General features: G+C 36.7%; 1 protein-coding gene across 1 annotated transcript in view; it reads left to right on the top strand.

Moving 5' to 3' along the window:
• Nucleotides 1-346: 346 nt before the first annotated feature.
• The window catches only part of LOC134433281 (sucrase-isomaltase, intestinal-like), a 117334-nt gene continuing 91052 nt past the window's right edge, over nucleotides 347-26628 (top strand). Inside the window, 20 exon segments of the mRNA XM_063182153.1 lie at nucleotides 347-579; nucleotides 656-763; nucleotides 916-1101; nucleotides 1266-1368; nucleotides 1638-1758; nucleotides 3669-3778; nucleotides 5788-5939; nucleotides 7407-7569; nucleotides 8023-8073; nucleotides 8400-8450; nucleotides 11817-11916; nucleotides 14141-14222; nucleotides 14607-14637; nucleotides 17601-17726; nucleotides 19029-19126; nucleotides 19874-19925; nucleotides 20245-20358; nucleotides 22628-22756; nucleotides 22811-22924; nucleotides 25336-25420. Coding sequence (XP_063038223.1) covers nucleotides 347-579; nucleotides 656-763; nucleotides 916-1101; nucleotides 1266-1368; nucleotides 1638-1758; nucleotides 3669-3778; nucleotides 5788-5939; nucleotides 7407-7569; nucleotides 8023-8073; nucleotides 8400-8450; nucleotides 11817-11916; nucleotides 14141-14222; nucleotides 14607-14637; nucleotides 17601-17726; nucleotides 19029-19126; nucleotides 19874-19925; nucleotides 20245-20358; nucleotides 22628-22756; nucleotides 22811-22924; nucleotides 25336-25420 — 2209 coding nt within the window.

The raw sequence follows: 26628 nt of genomic DNA, 5'->3' as shown, positions 1-26628 counted from the left end.
ATATACACACATATGTATACACGCGTATGTAAATATATACGTGTATATGTGCACACAGATGTATTCACATGCATATACACACGTATGCTTTTACACATGTATGTACACATGTCCATACATACATATCTGTGTATACCCTGTATATATGCACACATACATACAGATATACACGCACACATATATGTACATACATATGTACATTCGGTTTTATATACAGACACGTATGTATGCAGATATATACACATGCATATAGACATGTGTACACGTAGAGACACGTGTGTATGTGCACACACATACATATATACACATGATGGCAGTGTTGACGATGATGATGATGACGATGACGATGATGATGATGATGATGATGTCCCCCAGGCCGTGTGTGAGCTCCGAGGGTGCTGTTGTTGATGATGCTGATAATGATGTTAATGCTGTTGATAACAATGATGATGTTGATGATGTTGATAACGATGATGATGTTGATAACAATGATGATGTTGATAACAATGATGGCAGTGTTGATGATGACGATGATGATGATGATGTCCCTGTCCCCCAGGCCGTGTGTGAGCTCTGCGGGTGCTGTTGTTGATGATGCTGATAATGATGTTAATGCTGTTGATGATGATGATGACGTTGATGATGTTGATAACAGTGATGATGTTGATAATGATGATGTTGATAACAGTGATGATGACAATGATGATGATGATGATGATGATGATGATGTCACTGTCCCCCAGGTCGTGTGCGAGCTCAGCGGGTGCTGTCGATGATGATGCTGATAATGATGTTAATGATGTTGATAACAATGATGATGTTGATAACAATGATGATGTCAATGTTGATGTCAATGTTGATGACGATGATGACGATGATGATGACGATGATGATGATGATGTCCCTGTCCCCCAGGCCGTGTGTGAGCTCCACGGGTGCTGTTGTTGATGATGATGATGTTGCTGTTGATGATGTTGATAATGATGGTGTTGATAACAATGATGGTGTTGATAACAATGATGATGTTGATAACAGTGATGATGATGACGATGATGATGATGACAATGACTATGATGATGATGTCCCTGTCCCAGGCCGTGTGTGAGCTCTGCGGGCGCTGTTGATGATGATGCTGATAATGATGTTAATGATGCTGATAACAATGATTATGTTGATGATTGTGATGATGTTGATGATGTCGGTAACAATGATGATGTCAATGTTGATGACGATGATGATGATGATGATGATGTCCCTGTCCCCAGGCCGTGTGCGAGCTCCACGGGTGCTGTTGATGATGATGATAATGATGATGTTGCTGTTGTTGATGATGATGATGTTGCTGTTGATGATGATGATGATGTTGCTGTTGTTGATGATGACGATGATGATGATGACAATGATGATGATGATGACGATGACGATGACGATGATGATGTCCCTGTCCCCAGGCCGTGTGCGAGCTCCACGGGTGCTGTTGATGATGATGATAATGATGATGTTGCTGTTGATGATAATGATGATGTTGCTGTTGATGATGATGATGATGTTGCTGTTGTTGATGATGATGACGATGATGATGACAATGATGATGATGATGACGATGACGATGATGATGATGATGTCCCTGTCCCCAGGCCGTGTGCGAGCTCCGCGGGTGCTGCTGGAGCCCCGGGTCGGAGCCGGGCGTGCCCTGGTGCTTCTTCGGAACCGACCACGGCTACAGGATCCAATCGGGGCCCTGGGAAACCGAGCAGGGTAACGTTGAAGTGAATTGCATTGAATTGCATTGAATTGAATTGCATTGAATTGCATTGCGTTGAATTGCATTGAATTGAATTGAGTTGCACTGAATTGCATTGAATTGCATTGAATTGCATTGAATTGAATTGAATTGAATTGCATTGAATTGAATTGCATTGAATTGAATTTAATTGCATTGAATTGAATTACATTGAATTGAATTGCATTGGATTGAATTGCATTGGATTGAATTACATTGAATTGAATTGCATTGCATTGAATTGAAATGAATTGCACTAAATTGAATTGCCTTGAATTGAATTGCATTGAATTGAATTGCATTGCATTGAATTGAATTGAATTGCATGGCATTGAATTGCATTGCATTGAATTGAATTGCATTGAATTGAATTGCATTGCATTGAATTGAATTGAATTGCATGGCATTGAATTGCATTGCATTGAATTGAATTGCATTGAATTGAATTGCGTTGAATTGCATTGCATTGCATTGCCTTGAATTGAATTGAACTGAATTGCATTGCATTGCATTGAATTGAATTGAATTGCATTGGATTGAATTACATTGAATTGAATTGAGTTGCACTGAATTGAATTGAATTGAATTGAATTGCATTGAATTGAATTGCATTGAATTGAATTTAATTGCATTTAATTGCATTGAATTGAATTGAATTGCATTGAATTGAAGTGCATTGCATTGAATTGCATTGAATTGAATTGCATTGAATTGAATTGCATTGAATTGAATTGAATTGCATTGAATTGAAGTGCGTTGCATTGAATTGCATTGAATTGAATTGCATTGAATTGCATTGAATTGAATTGCGTTGAATTGAATTGCATTGAATTGCATTGAATTGAATTGAATTGCATTGAATTGCATTGAATTGCATTGAATTGAATTGAATTGAATTGAATTGCATTGAATTGAATTGCATTGCATTGAATTGAATTGAATTGCATTAAATTGAATTGCATTGAATTGCATTGAATTGAATTGCATTGAATTGAATTGAATTGAATTGCATTGCATTGAATTGAATTGCATTGAATTGCATTGAATTGCATTGAATTGCATTGAATTGCATTGCATTGAATTGAATTGCATTGCATTGAATTGAATTGAATTGAATTGAATTGAATTGCACTGAATTGAATTGCATTGAATTGCATTGAATTGAATTGCATTGAATTGCATTGAATTGAATTGCATTGAACTGAATTGCATTGCATTGAATTGAATTGCATTGCATTGAATTGAATTGCATTGCATTGAATTGCATTGAATTGCATTGCATTGAATTGCATTGAATTGCATTGAATGGTATTGCATTGAATTGAATTGCATTGAATGGAATTGAATTGCATTGGATTGAATTGCATTGAATTGCATTGCATTGCATTGCATTGCATTGCATTGAATTGAATTGCATTAAATTGAATTGCATTGAATTGCATTGCATTGAATTGAATTGCATTAAATTGAATTGAATTGCATTGAATTGAGTTGAATTGCGTTGAATTGCATTGAATTGAATTGCATTGCATTGAATTGAATTGAATTGCATTAAATTGAATTGCATTGAATTGCATTGCATTGCATTGAATTGAGTTGAATTGCGTTGAATTGCATTGCAATGGAATGGAATGGAATGCAGCGCAATAAAATACAATAAAATACAATAACATAAAATAAAATAAATAAAACAAGGTACAGTGTAATGCAATGCATTGCAGTGCAATGCAGTACAATTCAATACAATACAATGCAATACAATACAATAAATTAAAATAAAATAAAATAAAATAAAATAAAATAAAATAAAATAAAATAAAATAAAATAAAATGAACTGAAACCAATAAATTGCAATGAAAGGTATTTCGTTTCCCCTGTCCGCAGGGCTGGAGCTGTCCCTGGCACCCCTGCCAGCCCCGGCTCTGTTCGGGGCCCCCCTGGGCTCCGTGCGGCTCCGGGCACAGACCCTGAGCCCGGCACGGCTGCGGCTGCAGGTGCGGACTGGGAGGGACTGGGAATAACTGGGAATGGCTGGGAATGGCTGGGAATGGGAATGGAATGACTGGGAGAGACTGGGAATGGGACTGGGAATGGGACTGGGAATGACTGGGAGTGACTGGGAATGGCTGGGAATGGGAATGGGAATGACTGGGAATGGGACTGGGAATGGGACTGGGAATGACTGGGAGAGACTGGGAGAGTCTGGGAGGGACTGGGAATGACTGGGAGTGACTGGGAATGGCTGGGAATGGGAATGGGAATGACTGGGAATGGGACTGGGAATGGGACTGGAATGGGACTGGGAATGACTGGGAGAGACTGGAAATGGAAATGGGAATGGGAATGGGAATGGGAGTGACTGGGAGTGACTGGGAATGTGACTGGGAGGGACTGAGAATGGGACTGGGAGTGGGACTGGAATGGGACTGGGAATGGGACTGGGAGGGACTGGAGGGACTGGGAATGGGACTGGGAATGGGACTGGGACTGGGAATGGGAATGGGAATGGGACTGGGAGTGACTGGGAATGGACTGGGAGTGACTGGAATGGGAATGGGAGTTACTGGAGGGACTGGGAATGGGACTGGGAATGGGACTGGGAGTGGGAATGGGAGTTACTGGGAGGGACTGGGAATGGGACTGGGAATGGAACTGGGAATGGGACTGGGAGGGACTGGGAATGGGACTGGGAATGGGACTGGGAGGGACTGGGAATGGGACTGGGAATGGGACTGGGACTGGGACTGGGAGTTACTGGGAGGGACTGGGAGGGACTGGGAATGGGACTGGGAATGGGACTGGGAATGGGACTGGGAGTTACTGGGAGGGACTGGGAGGGACTGGGAATGGGACTGGGAATGGGACTGGGACTGGCTGGGAGTGACTGGGAGGGACTGGGAGTGACTGGGAATGGGACTGGGAATGGGACTGGGAGTTACTGGGAGGGACTGGGAGTGACTGGGAATGGGACTGGAATGGGACTGGGAATGGGACTGGGACTGGGAATGGGAGTTACTGGGAGGGACTGGGAATGGGACTGGGAATGGCTGGGAGGGACTGGGAGTGACTGGGACTGGACTGGAATGGGAATGGGAATGGGACTGGGAGTGACTGGGAATAACTGGGAATGGGACTGGGAGTGACTGGGAATGTGACTGGGAGTGACTGGGAATGGGACTGGGAATGGGACTGGGAGTGGGAATGGGAGTTACTGGGAGGGACTGGGAATGGGACTGGGAATGGGACTGGGAATGGGACTGGGAGGGACTGGGAATGGGACTGGGAATGGACTGGGAGGGACTGGGAGGGACTGGGAATGGGACTGGGAATGGGACTGGGAGTTACTGGGAGGGACTGGGAGGGACTGGGAATGGACTGGGAATGGACTGGGAGTTACTGGGAGTTACTGGGAGGGGACTGGGAATGGGACTGGGAATGGGACTGGGAGGGACTGGGAGGGACTGGGAATGGGACTGGGAATGGGACTGGGAATGGGACTGGAATGGGACTGGGAGTTACTGGGAGGGACTGGGAGGGACTGGGAATGGGACTGGGAATGGGACTGGGAATGGGACTGGGACTGGGAATGGGACTGGGAGTTACTGGGAGGGACTGGGAATGGGACTGGGAATGGCTGGGAGGGACTGGGAGTGACTGGGAATGGGACTGGGAATGGGACTGGGAATGGGAATGGGAATGGGAATGGCTGGGAGTGACTGGAATGGGACTGGGAATGGGACTGGGAGTGACTGGGAATGACTGGGAGTGACTGGGAATGAGTGAGAATGACTGGGAGTGACTGGGGATGACTGGGAGTGACTGGGAGTGACTGGGAGTGACTGGGAATGACCACCCCAAATAACCCCAAAATTCCCATTTTTTCCCATTTTTTCCATTTTTCCCGTTTTTTCCATTTTTTCCCGTTTTTTCCCGTTTTTTCCCATTTTTTCCCGTTTTTTCCCATTTTTTCCCATTTTTCCCATTTTTTCCCGTTTTTCCCCAGTTCACGGACCCCAGCAGTCCCCGGTTCCAGGTGCCCGAGGAGGTCGTGGGGCCCTTCCCGGGCTCGGCCGCCCCCGATCCCAAATTCCGGCTGAAATTCCGGGAGAGCCCGTTCGGGGTGCAGGTGCTGAGGGCCAGCAGCGGCCGCGTCGTGTGAGCCAAAATTCCCTTTTCATACCCCAAAATAATTCCCTTTTTGTACCCCAAAATTCCCTTTTTCTACCCCAAAATAATTCCCTTTTTATACCAAAAAATAATTCCATTTATACCCCAAAATTCCTTTTTTATACCCAAAAAAATTCCCTTTTTTTCCCCAAAATTCCCTTTTTATATCCCAAAATAATTCCCTTTTTATACCCCAAAATTCCCTTTTTATACCCCCAAAAATTCCCTTTTTATACCTAAAAATTCCCTTTTTATACCCCAAAATAATTCCCTTTTTATACCCCAAATAATTCCCTTTTTATACCCCCCAAAGAATTCCCTTTTTATACCCCCAAAAATTCCCTTTTTATACACCAAAATAATTCCCTTTTTGTACCTCCAAATTCCCTTTTTATACCCAAAAATTCCCCCGTTTTTCCTCAAAAAATTCCCTTTTTTCACCCAAAAAAATCCTTTTTGTTACCCGAAACTTCCCTTTTTTTAACCATGAAATTCCCCCTTTTTTGCCCCAAAATTCCCTTTTTTTACACAAAAATTCCCCGTTTTTCCTCAAAAAATTCCCTTTTTATACCCCCATAAATTCCCTTTTTCCCCCAAAAAAAAATCCTTTGTGTTACCCCAAAAATTCCCTTTTTTAACCATGAAATTCCCCCTTTTTTGCCCCAAAAATTCCCTTTTTTGCCCCAAAATTCCCTTTTTTAACACAAAAATCCCCATTTTTCCTCAAAAAATTCCCTTTTTATACCCCCAAAAATTCCCTTTTTTGCCCCAAATTCCCCCCTTTTCCTTAGAAAATTCCCTTTTTATACCCCTAAAATTCCCTTTTTTAACCATAAAATTCCCCCTTTTTAGCCCAAAATATTCCCTTTTTCCCCCCCCAAAATTTCCTTTTTGTTTGCAAAAATTCAGTTTTTTATGCCAAAAAATTTGCCTATTTACTCCTCAAAAATTCCCTTTTTTTAACCCAAAAATTCCCCTGGTTTTCCTCAAAAATTCCCTTTTTATACCCCAAAAAATTCACCTTTTTTTCCCCCCAAAAATTCCTTTTTGCCAATTCTTAAATTTAGATTTTTTTTTAGATTTAAAAAAAATTACTTCAATTTTATTTTTAATTTGTATTTTAATTTCATTATCCCTCGCTTCAACACATCCATGGGGCCATCGAAATGTTTTTTTGCCAATTTTTAAATTCAGATTTTTTTTTTCGCTTTTCAAAAAATGATTTCAATTATATTCTTAAATTTAAATTTAAATTTAAATTTTAATTGTAATTTTTAATTTCATTTCCCCAGCTTCGACACGTCCATCGGGCCATTGAAATGTTTTTTTGCCGATTTTTAATTCAGATTTTTTTTTTTTTTTCGCTTTTTAAAAAATCATTTCGATTTTAATTTTAATTTTAATTTTAATTTTAATTTTAATTTTAATTTTAATTTTAATTTTAATTTCCCCCAGCTTTGACACGTCCATCGGGCCGCTGCTGCAGGCGCCGCAGTTCCTGCAGGTCTCCGCCCGCCTCTCCTGCTCCGCCCTCTATGGGCGGGGCCAGGGCAAGCTCCGCCTCCCGCCCGGCTGGCACCAATGGGGGCTCTACAGCAGCCAGGGCGACGGCACCCAGGTAAAGTTTGGGGAAAATTCCCGCAATTTTGGGCAAAATTATGACCAAATTCTCTCAACTTTGGGCAAGAATGGGTAGGTAAAATTTGGGCCAAATTCCCTCAATTTTGGGCAAAATTCTGGCCAAATTCCCTCAATTTTGGGCAAAATTTGGGCCAAATTCCCTCCATTTTGGGCAAAATTCCCTCAATTTTGGGCAAAATTTGGGCCAAATTCCCTCCATTTTGGGCAAAATTCCCTCAATTTTGGGCAAAATTTGGGCCAAATTCCCTCCATTTTGGGCAAAATTCCCTCAATTTTGGGCAAAATTTGGGCCAAATTCCCTCCATTTTGGGCAAGATTGGGTAGGTAAAATTTGGGCCAAATTCCCTCAATTTTGGGCAAATTTGGGCAAAATTTGGGCAAACCTGGGAGTGTTTGAGTGTGGTGAGATTGGGGCAAATTCGGCCTCCAGCCCGGCTGGCACCGATGGGGGCTCTACAGCAGCCAGGGCGAGGGCACCCAGGTAAAGTTTGGGGCAAATTCCCTCAATTTTAGGCAAAATTTGGGCCAAATTTTCTCAACTTTGGGCAAGATTGGGTAGGTAAAATGTGGGCAAAATTTGGGCCAAATTCCCTCAATTTTGGGCAAAATTTGGGCCAAATTCTCTCAATTTTGGGCAAAATTCCCTCAATTTTGGGCAAAATTTGGGCCGAATTCCCTCAACTTTGCGCAAAATTGCGTAGGTAAATTTCAGGCCAAATTCCCTCAATTTTGGGCAAATTTGGGCAAAATTTGGGCAAACCTGGGAGTGTTTGAGTGTGGTGAGATTGGGGCAAATTCGGCCTCCAGCCCGGCTGGCACCGCTGGGGGCTCTACAGCAGCCAGGGCGAGGGCACTGAGGTAAAGTTTGGGGCAAATTCCCTCAATTTTGGGCAAAATTTGGGCCAAATTCCCTCCATTTTGGGCAAGATTGGGTAGGTAAAATTTGGGCAAAATTCCCTCAATTTTGGGCAAAATTGGGCAAACCTGGGAGGGTTTGAGTGTGGTGAGATTGGGGCAAGCTGCGCCTCCAGCCCGGCTGGCACCGGTGGGGGCACCGAGGGGCACCATGGGGAGGATGCTGATGTGAGATTGGGGAAAATCCCTGCGATTTTGGGCAAATCTGGGAGTGTTTGCGTGTGCTTCTGGCATTACATAACAGTACATTACATCATTTATTATATAGTGTGATGTCATACTATACTATATTGTATTGCATTACATTGCATTAGCTATTATATTGCATTTTTGTGTATTGAATTAGAGTGCATTACGTTACATGGCTTACATTGTGGTACGTTTTATTTATATTCACATATATTGTATCGGTGACATTATACTACATTACGTTATATGTCATCGTATTACATTACATTACAGCATGTCACATCATATAATATCATGTTGTATTACATGATTACTTGTCATGTTACATTGCATTACATTACATTGTTGTATATTGCATTATAATGCATTATATTACACTACATCATATTGTATTACTTTATATTTATATTCACGTATATTATAGATGTGATATATGATATATGATAGATATGATATTACATCATTGTATATTGCATTATAATGCATTATATTACACTACATCATATTGTATTACATTATATTACATTATATTTATATTCACATATATTATAGATGTGATATGATATATGATATATGATTGATATGATATTACATCATTGTATATTGCATTATAATGCATTATACTACACTACATCATATTGTTTTACATTATATTACATTATATTTATGTTCACATATATTATAGATGTGATATGATATATGATGTATGATAGATATGATATTACATCATTGTATATTGCATTATAATGCATTATATTACACTACATCATATTGTTTTACATTATATTACATTATATTTATGTTCACATATATTATAGATGTGATATGATATATGATATATGATAGATATGATATTACATCATTGTGTATTGCATTATAATGTGTTATATTACATTACATTGGATTGTATTACTTTATGTTACATTGTATTTACATTCACATACATTATATATATGACATAATATGATGTTACATTACATTGCATTATAAGACATTATATTACATTGCATAACATCACATCATATTGTATTACATTGTGTTATGTAATGTTATGTTATGATATATTACATTACATTGTTGTATATTGCATTATATGGCATTATAACGCATTACATTACATTGGATTGTATCATACTCCCTTATATTGCATTGTATTGTATTACATTGTATTTACATTCACATACATGTATGACATTATATTTCTTTACGTTATGATACATTATATTACATTACATCATATTATATCCGACTGTATAACACAATACGATATCATATTGTATCATGTTACATTACATTACATTACATTACATTACATTACATTACATTGTTGTATATTGCATTATAATGCATTGTATTACATTATATTACATTATATTTATATTAACATCTATTATTGATATGATATCATATTATCATATCCCATCCCATTACATCGCATCATATAGTATCACATTATATTGTGTAATGTTATGATTCGTTATGTTTCATTACATTAAAATATATTGTATTTCATTAAAATATACTGTACCATATTGCATTATGTTACGTGATGTTACACTACATTACATTGTTGTGTATTACATTATGTTGCATTATAGCTATATCCATATACATTATATTTATGACATTATATTACGTTATGTTTTATTACATTACAGTGCATTTTATTACCTTATATTCAGTTCAATTGTATTACATTATATTACATTACATGTATTCACAAATAATTATATTACATCACATCACATCATATATATTACATTATCTTATGATGTAATGTATTAAATTTTGTTATGGTATATTGTATTGCGTAATATTATAATATGTTGCATTGTTGTATATTGCATTATATTCCATTATACTGCATGATATTGCATTATAGTACATTACATATATAATGTATATTATACATATTTTATTACATTATGTTGTGCTGCATTACGTTATATTATATGATATTACATTATATCACATGGTATTTCAATATACTATATTACACTACTTATATATGGTCACGTATATCATATATATAACATTATGTTATTTGACTTAATAATATGATAAAATTTTATTTGTATTATATATAAATATAATATAATATAATGTAATATAATATAATGTAATATAATATAATATAACATAACATAACATAACATAACATAATATAATATAATGTAATATAATATAATATAATATAATATAATATAATATAATATAATATAATATAATATAATATAATATAATATAATATAATATAATATAATATAATATAATGTCATATAATATAATATAACATATAATATAATATAATATAATATAATGTCATATAATGTAATACAAAATTTAATACTAATACAATATAACTAATATTGAATTGCATTTTATAATTTGAAGTAAAGAATAAATTCAAATTTCAAAATTTAATGTACAATATAATTATAAAAATATTATTTATGTTAAATAATAAAATATAACATGTAATGTAATATAATATAATATAACATAATACAGCATAATATAGCATAATATAACATAACATAACATATTATAATATAATGTAGTGTAATATAATATAATAAAATATAATATCATATAATGTAATACAACATTTAATATTACTACAATATAACTAATATTGAATTGCATTTTATAATTTGAAGTAAAAAATAAATTCAAATTTCAAAATTAAATGCTAACAACATAAAATTGGGAATCTTCGTTTCTCAACTGAAATTTAATTTGAAAATTTAAAAATTTTTACCTCAAGTAAATTTCATATTTCTTTAATATTTCAGGTAAAAATGAGGCAAAATTGAGAAAAATTTGTAGTTTTTTTCCTCCAAAATTCACAAATTAGACAAAATTTTTTACATTTTCCTCCCAAATTTTAGGGGAAAATTTTTACAACTTCTCCCCAAATTTTACAGGGAAATTGTTACAATTTTTCACTTTCGGCTGATATTGAAAACATTGAAAATACTGAAAAAAATAGGCAAAAAAAATCGATATTTTTGTTAAAGTTGATAATTTTAATGAGTTTATAATTTTGTGCTTGGTTTTGTTGATGTTAATTATAATTTATTTTATAAATATTTTAATTTGTTAATATTTTTTTTGCAGGAAGGGCAGAACGTGGCCGGAGTTCACCCATTCCTGATGTGTTTGGAGGACACGTCCGGAGCCTCCCTGGGCATTTTCCTGCTCAACAGCAACGCCATGGGTGAGAAATGGGAAAAAACCCCAAAAATTCAATTTATTCCCAAAAGTTCAATTCATTCCCAAAAATTCAATTTATTCCCAAAAATTCCTGCTCAACAGCAACGCCATGGGTGAGAAATGGGAAAAAATCCCAAAAATTCAATTTATTCCCAAAAATTCAATTTATTCCCAAAAAATCCTGCTCAACAGCAACGCCATGGGTGAGAAATGGGAAAAAACCCCAAAAATTCAATTTATTCCCAAAAATTCCTGCTCAACAGCAGCGCCATGGGTGAGGAAATTGATTGAAATTTATTAAAATTCAATTTATTCCCAAAAATTCAATTTATTCCCAAAAAATCCTGCTCAACAGCAACGCCATGGGTGAGAAATGGGGGAAAAACCTAAAAATTCAATTTATTCCTAAAAATCCAATTTATTCCCAAAAATTCAATTTATTCCCAAAAATTCAATTTATTCCCAAAAAATCCTGCTCAACAGCAACGCCATGGGTGAGAAATGGGAAAAAACCCCAAAAATTCAATTTATTCCCAAAAATTCAATTTATTCCCAAAAATTCGATTTATTCCCAAAAATTCCTGCTCAACAGCAACACCATGGGTGAGAAATGGGAAAAAACCCCAAAAATTCAATTTATTCCCAAAAATTCCTGCTCAACAGCAGCGCCATGGGTGAGGAAATTGATTGAAATTTATTAAAATTCAATTTATTTCAAAAATTCAATTTATTCCCAAAAAATCCTGCTCAACAGCAACGCCATGGGTGAGAAATGGGAAAAAAAACCCCAAAAATTCAATTTATTCCCAAAAATTCAATTTATTCCAAAAATTCCTGCTCAACAGCAGCGCCATGGGTGAGGAAATTGATTGAAATTTATTAAAATTCAATTTATTCCCAAAAATTCAATTTATTCCAAAAAATCCTGCTCAACATCAACGCCATGGGTGAGAAATGGGAAAAAAACCCCAAAAATTCAATTTATTCCCAAAAATTCAATTTATTCCCAAAAATTCCTGCTCAACAGCAACGCCATGGGTGAGAAATGGGGGAAAAAACCTAAAAATTCAATTTATTCCTAAAAATCCAATTTATTCCTAAAAATCCAATTTATTCCTAAAAATTCAATTTATTCCCAAAAATTCCATTTGTTCCCAAAAATTCCTGCTTAACAGCAATGCCATAGGTGAGGAAATTGATTGAAATTTATTAAAATTCAATTTATTCAGAATAATTCCTTCCAAATAGGGAAAATTTGGGAGGATTGGAGCAAATTAGTGGATTTTGGGGCAAATTTAAATAGATTTTGGGATAATTTGGATGATTTTTGTGGATGTCGGGTAATTTAAAGCAGAATGGATTAAATTTGGGTGCATTTGAGTGAATTTTGGGAGGATTTGGTTAAATTTGTTAAACTTGAGGTAAATTTTGGTGGACTTGGAGTAAATTTCAGTAGAAAATTTGGGTGAATTTTGGGATAAATTGAGCAGATTTTGGGTACATTTTTGTGGATTTTTGTGTAAATTGGATTGAATTTTGTGTAAATTTCAGTAGAATTTGGTCAATTTTGGGTGAATTTTGGATAAACTTGACCAGGTTTTGGGTACATTTTTGTGGATTTTTGTGTAAATTTCGTTGACTTTTGTGTAAATTCAGTGGGATTAGGTATTTTGGGTGAATTTGGGGTGAATTTTGGGATAAACTTGACCAGATTCCGGGTAAATTTTGTGGATTTTTACATAAATTTCATTGAATTTTGTGTAATTTCAGTAGGATTGGGTGAATTTTGGGTGAATTTTGGGATAAATTTGAGTAGATTTTGGGTACATTTTTGTGGATTTTTGTGTAAATTTCATTGAATTTTGTGTAAATTTCAGTAGAAATTTGGGTGAATTTTGGGATAAATTTGGGATAAATTTGAGCAGATTTTGGGTACATTTTTGTGGATTTTTACCTAAATTTCGTTGAATTTTGTGTAACTTTCAGTAGAAATTTGGTGAATTTTGGGATAAACTTGACCAGATTTTGGGTACGTTTTGATGGATTTTTCCTGTAAATTTGATTGAATTTTGTGTAAATTTCAGTAGAAAATTTGGGTGAATTTTGGATAAACTTGACCCGATTCCGGGTGAATTTTTGTGGATTTTTACATAAATTTCGTTGAATTCTGTGTGAATTCAGCGGGATTTGGTGAATTTTGGGTGAATTTCCCCATTTTTGGCCGCCAGAGGTGTCGGTGAGCCCGGCCCCGGCCGTGACGCTTCGCTCCATCGGGGGGATCCTGGATCTGTTCCTGCTCCTCACCGACAGGCCCCGAGCAGCTGCTGCAGGAGCACGCCCAGGTCTGGGGTGAAATTTGGGGTGAAATCTGTGAATTTTGGGCAATTGGGGTGGTTTGGATCGAATTCCTGGGTTTTGGCCAAAATCGGGATTTTTTTCGGGTGAAATTTGGGGATTTGGGGCTGAAATCCGCGAATTTTGGGAGTTTTTTTTGAGAGGAAGTCCAAACATTTTGAGGGGGACATTCCTGGAATTTTGGGGGGAAATTCCCAGGATTTTGGGCAATTTGGGATGGGGTTGAAATCCCCATTTTTGGGGTGAAATTTGGAAGTTTTGGGTGAAATTCGGGAGGTTTTGGGGTGAAATTTGGGGATTTTGGGGCATCCTGGATCTGTTCCTGCTCCTCGCCGACAGCCCCGAGCAGCTGCTGCAGGAGCACACCCAGGTTTGGGTTTGGGTGAAAATCTGTGAATTTTTTGGGCAATTTGGGGTGGTTTGGGTGGAATTCCTGGGTTTTGGGCCAAATTTGGGAGTTTTTCGGGTGGAATTTGGGATTTTGGGGCTGAAATCCGCGAATTTTGGGAGTTTTTTTTTTGAGAGGAAGTCCAAACTTTTGAGGGGAAATTCCCAGGATTTTGGGCAATTTGGGATTGGGGTTGAAATCCCCATTTTTGGGGTGAAATTCGGGAGGTTTTGGGGTGAAATCTGTGAATTTTGGGCAATTTGGGGTGGTTTGGATCGAATTCCTGGGTTTTGGGCCAAAATTCGGGGATTTTTTTCGGGTGAAATTTGGGATTTTGGGGCTGAAATCCGCGAATTTTGGGAGTTTTTTTTGAGAGGAAGTCCAAACATTTTGAGGGGGAAATTCTTGGAATTTTGGGGGGAAATTCCCAGGATTTTGGGCAATTTGGGATTGGGGTTGAAATCCCCATTTTTGGGGTGAAATTTGGGAAGTTTTGGGGTGAAATTCGGGAGGTTTTGGGGTGAAATCTGTGAATTTTGGGCAATTTGGGTGGTTTGGGTGGAAATCCCAATTTTTGGGGTGTAACTTGGGGATTTTGGGGGTGAAATTTGGGGGTTTTGAAGTGAAATTTAAAAAGTTTTGAGAATTTTTGGGAGTGAAATTCAGAAATTTTCAGGAATTTTTTGGGTGAAATTCAAAACTTTTCGGGTTGAAATTCAGGAATTTTGGGCGATGGAGGTGGTTGGGGTGAAATTGCAAAATTTTGGGGTCGAGATTGAGGAATTTTGAGGGTGAAATTCAGGAACTATTTGGTGGGAAATCGCTGGATTTTGGTCTGTCTGGGGTGGTTGGGCGGAATTTTCAAATGTTGGTGAAATTCAAGAATTTTGAGGGTGAAATTCGAGAATTTCGAGGGTGAAAATCGAGAATTTTGGGGGAAAATCCCGGGATTTGGGACAATTTGGAATGGCATGGAAATCCTGATTTCTGAGTTTTTATTTAAATTTAGGAATTTTAGGGACTTCAAAATTTCGGTGGTGAAATTCAAAAGTTTTCAGGATTTCTTTGGGGCGAAATTCAAAAATTTTGGCGGGGAAATTCAGGATTTTGGGGCTAAAATTTGAAAATTTTGGTGGGCAAATCAGGAACTTTTGGGGGAAATGCCTGGATTTGGGCAATTTGGGATTGGAGTTGAAATCCCATTTTTGGGTGAAATTTGAGATTTTTGGGCAATTTGGGGTGGGTGGGGTGGAATTGCTGATTTTTGGGGTGGAATTGCTGATTTTTGGGGTGCAGTTTGGGATTTTTGGGGTGAATTTGGGGATTTCGGGCTCCGTTCCGGCTGGTGGGGTGAATTGCTGATTTTTGGGGTGAATTTGGGGTGAATTTGGGGGATTTTGCAACTCTGTTCCAGCTGGTGGGGTGGAATTGCTGATTTTTGGGGTGGAATTGCTGATTTTTGGGGTGAATTTGGGGTGAATTTGGGGGATTTCGGGCTCCATTCCAGCTGGTGGGGTGGAATTGCTGATTTTTGGGGTGAATTTGGGATTTTTGGGATGAATTTGGGGTGAATTTGGGAATTTCGGGGTCCGTTCCAGCTGGTGGGGTGGAATTGCTGATTCTTGGGGTGAATTTGGGGTGAATTTGGGGAATTTCGGGGGTTTTTTCCAGCTGGTGGGGTGGAATTGCGGATTTTTGGGGTGGAATTGCTGATTTTTGGGGTGAATTTGGGTGAATTTCGGGCTCCGTTCCAGCTGGTGGGTGGAATTGCTGATTTTTGGGTGAATTGGGATTTTTGGGGTGAATTTGGGGTGATTTGGGGAATTTCGGGGTCCGTTCCAGCTGGTGGGGTGGAATTGCTGATTCTTGGGGTGAATTTGGGGAATTTCGGGGGTTTTTTCCAGCTGGTGGGGTGGAATTGCTGATTCTTGGGGTGAATTTGGATTTTTGGGGTGAATTTGGGGTGAATTTGGGGAATTTCGGGCTCCGTTCCAGCTGGTGGGGTGGAATTGCTGATTCTTGGGGTGAATTTGGGGTGAATTTGGGGGATTTCGGGGCTCCATTCAGCTGTGGGGTGGAATTGCTGATTTTTGGGGTGAATTTGGATTTTTGGGGTGAATTTGGGGTGAATTTGGGGGATTTCGGGCTCTGTTCCAGCTGGTGGGTGGAATTGCTGATTTTTGGGTGGAATTGCTGATTTTTGGGGTGAATTTGGGATTTTTGGGGTGAATTTGGGGTGAATTTGGGGGATTTCGGGCTCCGTTCCAGCTGGTGGGGTGGAATTGCTGATTCTTGGGGTGGAATTTGGGGTGAATTTGGGGAATTTCGGGGTTTTTTCAGCTGGTGGGGTGGAATTGCTGATTTTTGGGGTGAATTTGGGATTTTTGGGATGAATTTGGGGTGAAGTTGGGGAATTTCGGGCTCCGTTCCAGCTGGTGGGGTGGAATTGCTGATTCTTGGGGTGAATTGGGGTGAATTTGGGGAATTTCGGGGTTTTTTTCCAGCTGGTGGGGTGGAATTGCTGATTTTTGGGGTGAATTTGGGATTTTTGGGATGAATTTGGGGTGAATTTGGGGAATTTCGGGTCCGTTCCAGCTGGTGGGTGGAATTGCTGATTCTTGGGGTGAATTTGGGGTGAATTTGGGGAATTTCGGGGCTTTTTTTCCAGCTGGTGGGGTGAATTGCTGATTTTTGGGGTGAATTTGGGATTTTTGGGGTGAATTTGGGTGAATTTGGGGTGAATTTCGGGCTCCGTTCCAGCTGGTGGGGTGGAATTGCGGATTTTGGGGTGGAATTGCTGATTTTTGGGGTGAATTTGGGTGAATTTGGGGGATTTCGGGGTCTTTTTCCAGCTGGTGGGGTGGAATTGCTGATTTTTGGGGTAAATTTGGGATTTTTGGGGTGAATTTTGGGGTGAATTTGGGGGATTTCGGGGTCTTTTCCAGCTGGTGGGGCTGCCGGCGCTGCCGCCATTTTGGGCGCTGGGCTTCCAGCTCAGCCACAGCAGCTACGGCTCCCTGGAGGAGGCAAAAAACGTCCTGGAGAGAAACCGCGCAGCCGGCCTGCCCCTCGTGAGTCACCAATTAGCGCCGGACAGTTCATTAAATTAAATTAAATTAAATTAAATTAAATTAAATTAAATTCATTTAGTTTTCGTTTTAGTTTAATTTTATTTTATTTTTAATTTTATTTTTTTCCCTTTGTGTATTCAATTTTATGTCCATTTCTCTTCTATTTGTAGTTTTTGATTTCCATTTATTTCTATTTCTAAATCTCCATTTTAATTTTAGGTCTGTTTTTATTTTTATTTCTATTTTTTATTATTACTTTCTATTTCAAAAATTTGTTTCTATTTTTATTCTATTTCTATTTTTTTAAATTTCCATTGATTTCGATTTCAATTTCTGTTTTTATGTCTATTTCTATTTCTGTCCTTTTTTGTTTCCATTTTTATTTCTATTTATTTTTGATGTTTTTTAGATTATATTACCTTATGTTACAATACATTAATGTAATATAATATAATATAATATAATATAATATAATATAATATAATATAATATAATATATGTAATATAATGTAATATAATATAATGTAATTAATATATTATAATGTAATGTAATATTACATTACAATACAATACATTACAATGAAATAATAAATTATTTTCAAATGCATTAATTATTGGTAATTGTTAAACTAATTCATAATTATTCCCAATTATTCCTCTATATTAATTTCCTAAATATTATATTATATCATATCATACTATATTATATTGTATTATATTATATTATATTATATTGTATTGTATTTTATTTTATTTTATTTTATTTTATTTTATTTTATTATGTTACGTACATTACATTACATTACATTACATTACAATAATTACATTACGTATCAATAAAATAATTTTGAAAGTCTTTAAAAATGCAATAACTATAAATTGATAATTAATTAATTAAAAATTAATTATTCCAAATTAATTCCAATTCCTCTTTTTGGTAAATTTCTTTATTATGGTATATTTCCATTATACTATGCTACATTACATTACACTGCATTATATTTTTGTTGTTAAAATTGTTTATTACAATTATTTCAACCATCCATTAATTCATGATTAATTAATTAATGATTAATTTTTAATCCCAAATAATTTTGCTACTCCACCTCCCCAACCCCTTCCTCCAACCCCAACTTCCCACCAAAAAACTAATTCAAAATTTTCCCCGAATCCCCATTTTCTCCCCGAAAAATCTCCAAATTTTGCCAAAAATCCCCATTTTTCACCCCAAAAATTTTGCCAAAATCCCCGTTTTTCACCCAAATTTCGCGTTTTTCACCCCAAATTTTGGGTTTTTCGCAGGACGCGCTGGTGCTTGGCACCGAGGCCATGGACGGGCACCGCGACTTCACCATCGACCAGCGAGATTCCGGAACCTTCCGCAGCTCCGGGGGCAGCTGGCGGCCGCCGGGCAGAGACTGATCCTCACCCTGGTCAGATCTAGGAAACCTTTTGGAATTTTGGGGGGAAAAATTGAAATTTTAGAAAAACACCAAAATTTCCACGTTTTTTCCATCAAAAAACGGTGAAAAAACCCCAATTTTTTTGCATTTTTTTCCTCAAAAAAATGGTGAAAAATACAAAAATTTTCACGTGTTTTCTCCAAAAAACAGCGGGAAAATTTTTCCTCAGAAAATGGTGAAAAATACAAAAATTTTCAGGTGTTTTCTCCAAAAAACGGTGGGAAAATCCCAAAATGGACGCTCTTTTTTTCTCAAAATAGGGGGGGGAGAAAAATCCCAAATTTTTCGCATTCCCCCCCCAAAAATGGTGAAAAAATCCCAATTTTCCTACGTTTTTAAGCCGAAAAAACTCCCAAAATTTCTACATTTTCTCCCCCCAAAAACAGTGAAAAAAGATTCCAAATGTTCATGGTTTTACCCAAAAATACCAGTGAAAGAAAGTTCTGAAATTTCCACTTTTTTCCTCCAAAAAAGTTTAAAAAAAAACCCAAAATTTTCATGGTTTCCCCCAAAAATAGGTGAAAAACACCCCAAAAATTCCACTTTTTCCCCCCCAAAAATGGCGACACAAATTCCAAAATTTCCACGTTTTTTTCTCTAAAAAAAAGGTGAAAAAAATTCAAAAATTTCTGCATTTTTTCCCATAAAAGATGAAAAAATTCCCAATTTTGGGTCCTTTCGCAGCTCCGGGACAGAAACTGATCCTGACCCTGGTCAGGAATTTCCCATTCTTGGGGCAAAAAATGGGAATTTTGGGGTTTTTCGGGGAGAATGTGGAATTTTGCAGATTTTTTTCACCTTTTTTGGTATAAAAATGGCAAAAATTGAGATTTTTTTCCACCGTTTCTTGAGGGAACACCACAGGAATTTGGGGAATTTTTGTGCCTTTTCTTGGGGACAAAAGGGCGAAATTCGCGATTTTTTCGCCGTTTTTTCGGGACGAAAACACAGAAAACTTTAAATTTGCAATTTTTTTTTTTTTTTTAATTTTTTTTCGGTACGAAAGCTCAGAATTGGTGAATTGGTGAATTTTTGCCGATTTTTGTCGTTGCCAGGACGCCGCCATCGGGGAGGGGCCGCTCGCGGACGGGAGCGAATACGAAACCTTCCGGAGAGGGGGCGGGGCCTGGGTTAATGAGTCTGACGGCGTCACACCGCTAATTGGGCAGGTAATTAATCATTAATCAGTGATTATTAGTGATTAATTAATGATTCATTAATGATTAATAAACTTGGGAGCCCCTACGGAACCTTCCGGAGAGGGGGCGGGGCCTGGGTTAATGAGTCTGACGGCGTCACACCGCTAATTGGGCAGGTAATTAGTGATTCATTAGTGATTATTAGTGATTAATCAATCATTAATGATTCATGAACTCAGGAGCCCCTACGGAACCTTCCGGAGAGGGGGCGGGGCCTGGGTTAATGAGTCCGATGGGGTTTCACCGCTAATTGGGCAGGTAATTAATTATTAATTAGTGATTAATGAACTCCGGAGCGACTACTGAACCTTCCAGAGAGGGGGGCGGGGCCTGGGTTAATGAGTCTGACGGGGTCACACCGCTAATTGGGCAGGTAATTAGTGATTAATTAACTAATTAATTATTAATTGCTCCTCGTCTAAATTGTGAAGGGGAATTATTGAGAAGTTGCATTATTAAGTGATACAATAAATAATTAATTCATTAATGCCATTATTTAATAAGTCATTGAATTGCTGCTAATAGTAATATTATATCAATTAATTATTCATATTCATATTAATTATTTAATATTAATTTGTATTAATTTATTTTGTGCTAATATATTAATTACTCATTAGTATTGTTATATCTTTACAATAATACAATAATACATTTTTAATACTATATAACCTTAATCTTATAAGAATTTTATTATAAATTAATTACTGTATTAATTGTTGGATAAGAAATTATTACTCATATAATTATGTAATAAATTAGAAATATTAAGTATGTTATAAAAGCAATTAATTGGAGAGGGGATTAATTAATAGCCCCTACTGTTAATTGGAGAGGGGATTAATTAATAGCCCCAGATACTAATTGGAGAGGAGATTAATTAATAACTTCAGATGCTAATAAGAAAGAGAATTAATTAAGTAATTCTAAGCTCTAAGTGGAGAGTTAATTAACTAATTAAGAGCCCCTGATGTTAATTGGAGGAATAATTAACAGCTTTGATGCTGATAAGAAAGGGACTTTAATAATTAATATCACTAATTTAATAATTAATGGTGGGAGAGTGAATTAATTACAAACCATTAACTCTGAGTGGGGTTCATCGGTTAATTACCTAATTATTAATTAATTAACTGACTACTTAATGAATTAATTAATGGTGTTTCCCAGGCTCAGCCAGGCCGGGCGCAGTTCCTGGATTTCAGGGGTTAATCAGTTAATTACCCAATTAACGCACTAATTAATGAATTAATTACCGGTGTTTCGTTCCCGGATTTCAGCAGCGCCCTCTGCCGGAGCTGCATTAACTCTGAGCGGGGTTAATCAGTTAATTACCCAATTAACGCACTAATTAATGCACTAATTAATGAATTAATTACCGGTATTTCCCCCCCAGGCTTGGCCGGGCTGGGCGCGGTTCCCGGATTCCAGGGGTTAATCAGTTAATTACCCAATTAACGCACTAATTAATGCACTAATTACCGGTCTTTCGTTCCCGGATTTCAGCAGCGCCCTCTGCCGGAGCTGCATTAACTCTGAGCGGGGTTAATCAGTTAATTACCCAATTAACGCACTAATTAATGCACTAATTAATGAATTAATTACCGGTATTTCCCCCCCAGGCTTGGCCGGGCTGGGCGCGGTTCCCGGATTCCAGGGGTTAATCAGTTAATTACCCAATTAACGCACTAATTAATGCACTAATTACCGGTCTTTCGTTCCCGGATTTCAGCAGCGCCCCTCTGCCGGAGCTGCATTAACTCTGAGTGGGGTTAATCAATTAATTACCTAATTAATGCACTAATTAATGCACTAATTAACGCACTAATTAATGAATTAATTACCGCTGTTCCCCAGGCTCGGCCGGGCCGGGCGCGGTTCCCGGATTTCGGCACCGCCCTCTGCCGCCGCTGGTGGCTGCAGGAGCTGCATTAACTCTGAGTGGGGTTTATCAGTTAATTACCTAATTAATGAATTAATTACCGGTGTTTCCCTAGACAGGGTTAATCAGTTAATTACCTAATTAATTAATGTATTAATTACCGCTGTTCCCCAGGCTCGGCCGGGCCGGGTGCGGTTCCCGGATTTCGGCACCGCCCTCTGCCGGAGCTGCATTAACTCTGAGTGGGGTTAATCAGTTAATTACCTAATTAATGGATTAATTCCCGGTGTTTCCCCAGGCGGGGTTAGTCAGTTAATTACCTGATTAATTAATGCATTAATTACCGCTGTTCCCCAGGCTCGGCCGGGCCGGGTGCGGTTCCCGGATTTCGGCACCGCCCTCTGCCGGAGCTGCATTAACTCTGAGTGGGGTTCATCAGTTAATTACCTAATTAATGGATTAATTCCCGGTGTTTCCCCAGGCGGGGTTAGTCAGTTAATTGCCTAATTAATTAATGCATTAATTACCGCTGTTCCCCAGGCTCGGCCGGGCCGGGTGCGGTTCCCGGATTTCGGCACCGCCCTCTGCCGCCGCTGGTGGCTGCAGGAGCTGCAGCGATTCCGCGACAGCGTCCCCTTCGACGGCCTCTGCCTGGTGAGAGCCCCAAATTCCCTTTTGCACCCCAAAATCCCCCAATCTCACCCCAAAAATCTCACAATTGTCACCCAAAAATTCCCACTTTTCTACCCCAAAAATCTCCCAATTCTCACCCCAAAATCCCCCTGTTTGACATCAAGATCCCCAAATTTCCCCCCAAAATCCCCAAATTTCACCCTAAAAATCTCCAAATTTCACCCAAAAATCCCTGAATTTCTCCCCCAAATTTCACCCCAAAAATCCCCAAATTTCCCCCCAAAATCCCCAAATTCATCCCCCCAAATCCCCAAATTTCACCCAAAAAATTCCGAAATTTCCCCCCCAAAATCCCCCAAATTCCCCCCCTAAAATCCCCAAATTTCCACCAAAAAATTCCCAAATTCCACCCCAAAAATCCTCAAATTTCACCCCCAAAATCCCCAAATTTCACCCAAAAAATTCCGAAATTTCCCCCCCAAATTCCCCCCCTAAAATCCCCAAATTTCCACCAAAAAATTCCCAAATTCCACCCCAAAAATCCTCAAATTTCACCCCCAAAATCCCCAAATTTCCCCCAAAAATTCCCCAAATTTCACCCCCAAAATTTCCCCCATAAATCTCCACATTTCCCCCCAAAATTCCCAAATTTCAACACCAAAATCCCCAATTTTAGCACCAAAATCCGCCCGGATTAAACCCGGTTTTAACGAAGATTTCCCTCAATTATTTAAATATTCAAATCATATTCAAATTCTATTCAAGTTCCATTTAATTATTCCAAATTTTCCATTTAATTATTCCAGATTTGTGCGATTCCTGTTCTGGATTTCGCCAGGGTTTTGTGATTTCCTGCAGTTGTACAGACGTCCAAAATATTCTAATTGTATTCAAATAAGGCTCTAATTATATTCAAATGATATGCAAATTAGATTTAATTATGCTAATTTCACACTATTTCTGGATTTCACGGGGGTTTTGTGATTTCCTGGATAAATATTCAAATGGATGTTTAGGATTTATATAATAAATAGTTAAATATATTTAAATATTACATATTTAAATATTCAATGCAATTTAATTTATGCAATCATATGAATTTTAAATATTCAAATTTTTCCACAATTCCTGTCCAGATTTCTGTTGAATGGACCCACAAGCATTGTCCATTAAATATTGAAATATTTGCGTTATATGCAAATAGACTGTTTGGAAAAATAGCGGAATATTCAAATGATGTCCAAATGAGATGCAAATGAGATTCAAATTTCGCACTATTTGAGTTCCGGTTTTCAGTGGGATTCTGGGATTTCAGGACATCACGGAAATCATTATTAAAATACTCAAATGATATTTAAATATATTCAGATGATATTCAAATTCCATTCATTTTTCATTCATTCATGATATTCAAATGAGATGTAAATTTTCTATGATCGCAGACCTGGGTTTGAATTGGGATCTTTGATTTCAGGACATGAGCGGCCCCGCAAGGATTGTCCATTACGAATTGAAATATTCAAATGAGTTTCAAATATTCAAATGAGATGTAAATGAGATTTAAATTTCCAGTCCTGGTTTCAGTGTGTGTGGTTCTATGCCCATGAAATATTGACATATTCAAATATTTGAGTGATATTCAAATGAGATGTAAATTTCCAGTCCCAGTTTTGAGTGTGGTTCTGTAATTTCAGGACACGAACAAAAGCCCACGAGGATTGTCTGGAAAATAGCAAACCATGCAAATGAGATGCTAATGCGATGCAAATAAGATGTGAATGAGATGCAAATGAGATGTAAATGAGATGTGAATTGCCCCCCTATTCCAGTCCTGCTTTGAGTGTGCTTTGAGTGCACGGCCCCATAGGGATTGTCCATTAAATAGTGATGTATTCAAATATGCAAATGAGATGCAAAGGAGATGCAAACATCATGTAAATTTCCGGGCCCAGTTTAAGGTGAATTACGTGCTCACAGCATATGAGCGACCCCATGAGGACTGCCAATTAAAGATGGACACATTCAAATATGGAAATGAGATGCAATTGATATGCAAATGAGATGCAAATGACGTTAAAATTCCCAGTCCTGATTTGAGCGCGGTTGCGCGCCCGCAGGACCTGAACCCACCCACGAGGATTCCCCGTTTCACGTGGACGTTATATCCAAATAGTCAAATTATTTTCCGATTATATTCAAATGATATTCAGATGATATGCAAATGAGATGCAAATGACATTAAAATTCCCAGTCCTGTTTTGAGCGCGGTTGCGCGCCCGCAGGACCTGAACCCACCCACGAGGATTCTCCGTTTCACACGGACGTTGCATAAAAAATATTCCAATTATATTCAGATTATATTCAAGTGTTATTCAGATGATATGCAAATGAGACGCAAATGCCGCGGTTTGAGGTGAGCTGTGTGGTTTCAGGAGCTGGACGGCGCCGTGAGCTTCGTGCCGGGCTCGGAGCGCGGCTGCGCCGACAACGCCTGGAACTTCCCCCCGTACAGCCCCGGTACCAGCGGCTCCATTTTCCTTTCTTGCTAGTTTTATTTCATTTTATATTCTATGTTTGATTTTTATTTTCATTTTATTTTTGTTTTATTTTTGTTATTTTTATTTGTATTTTTAGCCTGATTTTTATTTTGTTGTTTTTATTTTTATTTTGTTATTTTTATTTTTATTTTTGATTTTATTTTTATTTTATGTTGTTATTTTTATGTTATATTTTAAATTTTATTTTTATTTTTATTTTTATAATTTTATTTTATTTTAAATTTTATTTTTAATTTTTATTTTATTTTTAATTTTAATTTTAGTTTTATTTTATTTTTATTTTTAATGTTTTATTTTTATTTTTATTTTATTTTAATTTTATTTTATTTTTGTTATTTTTATTTGTATTTTTATCCTGATTTTTATTTTGTTATTTTTATTTTTATTTTGTTATTTTTACTTTTACATTTACTTTTATTTTATTTTATGTCGTTTTTTTTAATTTTTTATTCTTAATGTTATATTTTTATTTTTATTTTTTTAATTTTATTTTACTTTTTTATTTTTGGTATTTTTATTGTTATTTTTATTGTGACTTTTATTTTGTTATTTTTATTTTTACAATTACTTTTATTTTATTTTATGTCATTATTTTTATTTTATTTTTATTTTAATTTTAATTTTATTTTTATTTTATTTTTATTTTATTACATTTTTGTCATTTTTATTTGTACTTTTATTATGATTTTTATTTTATTATTTTTATTTTGTTATTTTTATTTTTACATTTACTTTTATTTTATGTCGTTATTTTTATTTTATTTTTTGTTTTTAATGTTATATTTTTTAATTTTTATTTCTGTAGTTATTTTTATTTTTATTTTTGTTATTTTTACTTGTATTTTTATTATGATTTTATTTTGTTATTTTTATTTTTAATTTTATTTTTATTTTCATATATTTTTCGTTTTCTGTGTTGATGGTTTTATTTTCTTTAAAAAAAATTATTTTTATTTTGATTTTTTTCATTTACTTTGGTTTTTATGTCATCTTTATTTAATTATTCATTATATATTTTATTTAATTTTAAATAACTTATTACTTTTATTTTATTTTCTATTTTTATTTTGTTTAATTATCTTTTTTATTTCTTTTTCTATTTTCATTTTTTTGTTTTTCATTTTTATTTTATTTTATTTTACCTCTGTTTTCATTTTTATTTAATTT

Source organism: Melospiza melodia, unplaced genomic scaffold (genome assembly GCF_035770615.1).
Source record: "Melospiza melodia melodia isolate bMelMel2 unplaced genomic scaffold, bMelMel2.pri scaffold_171, whole genome shotgun sequence".
NCBI lineage: Eukaryota > Metazoa > Chordata > Aves > Passeriformes > Passerellidae > Melospiza > Melospiza melodia.
Note: the sequence above shows the minus strand (reverse complement) of the source record. Positions and strands in the feature narration are given on the sequence as shown.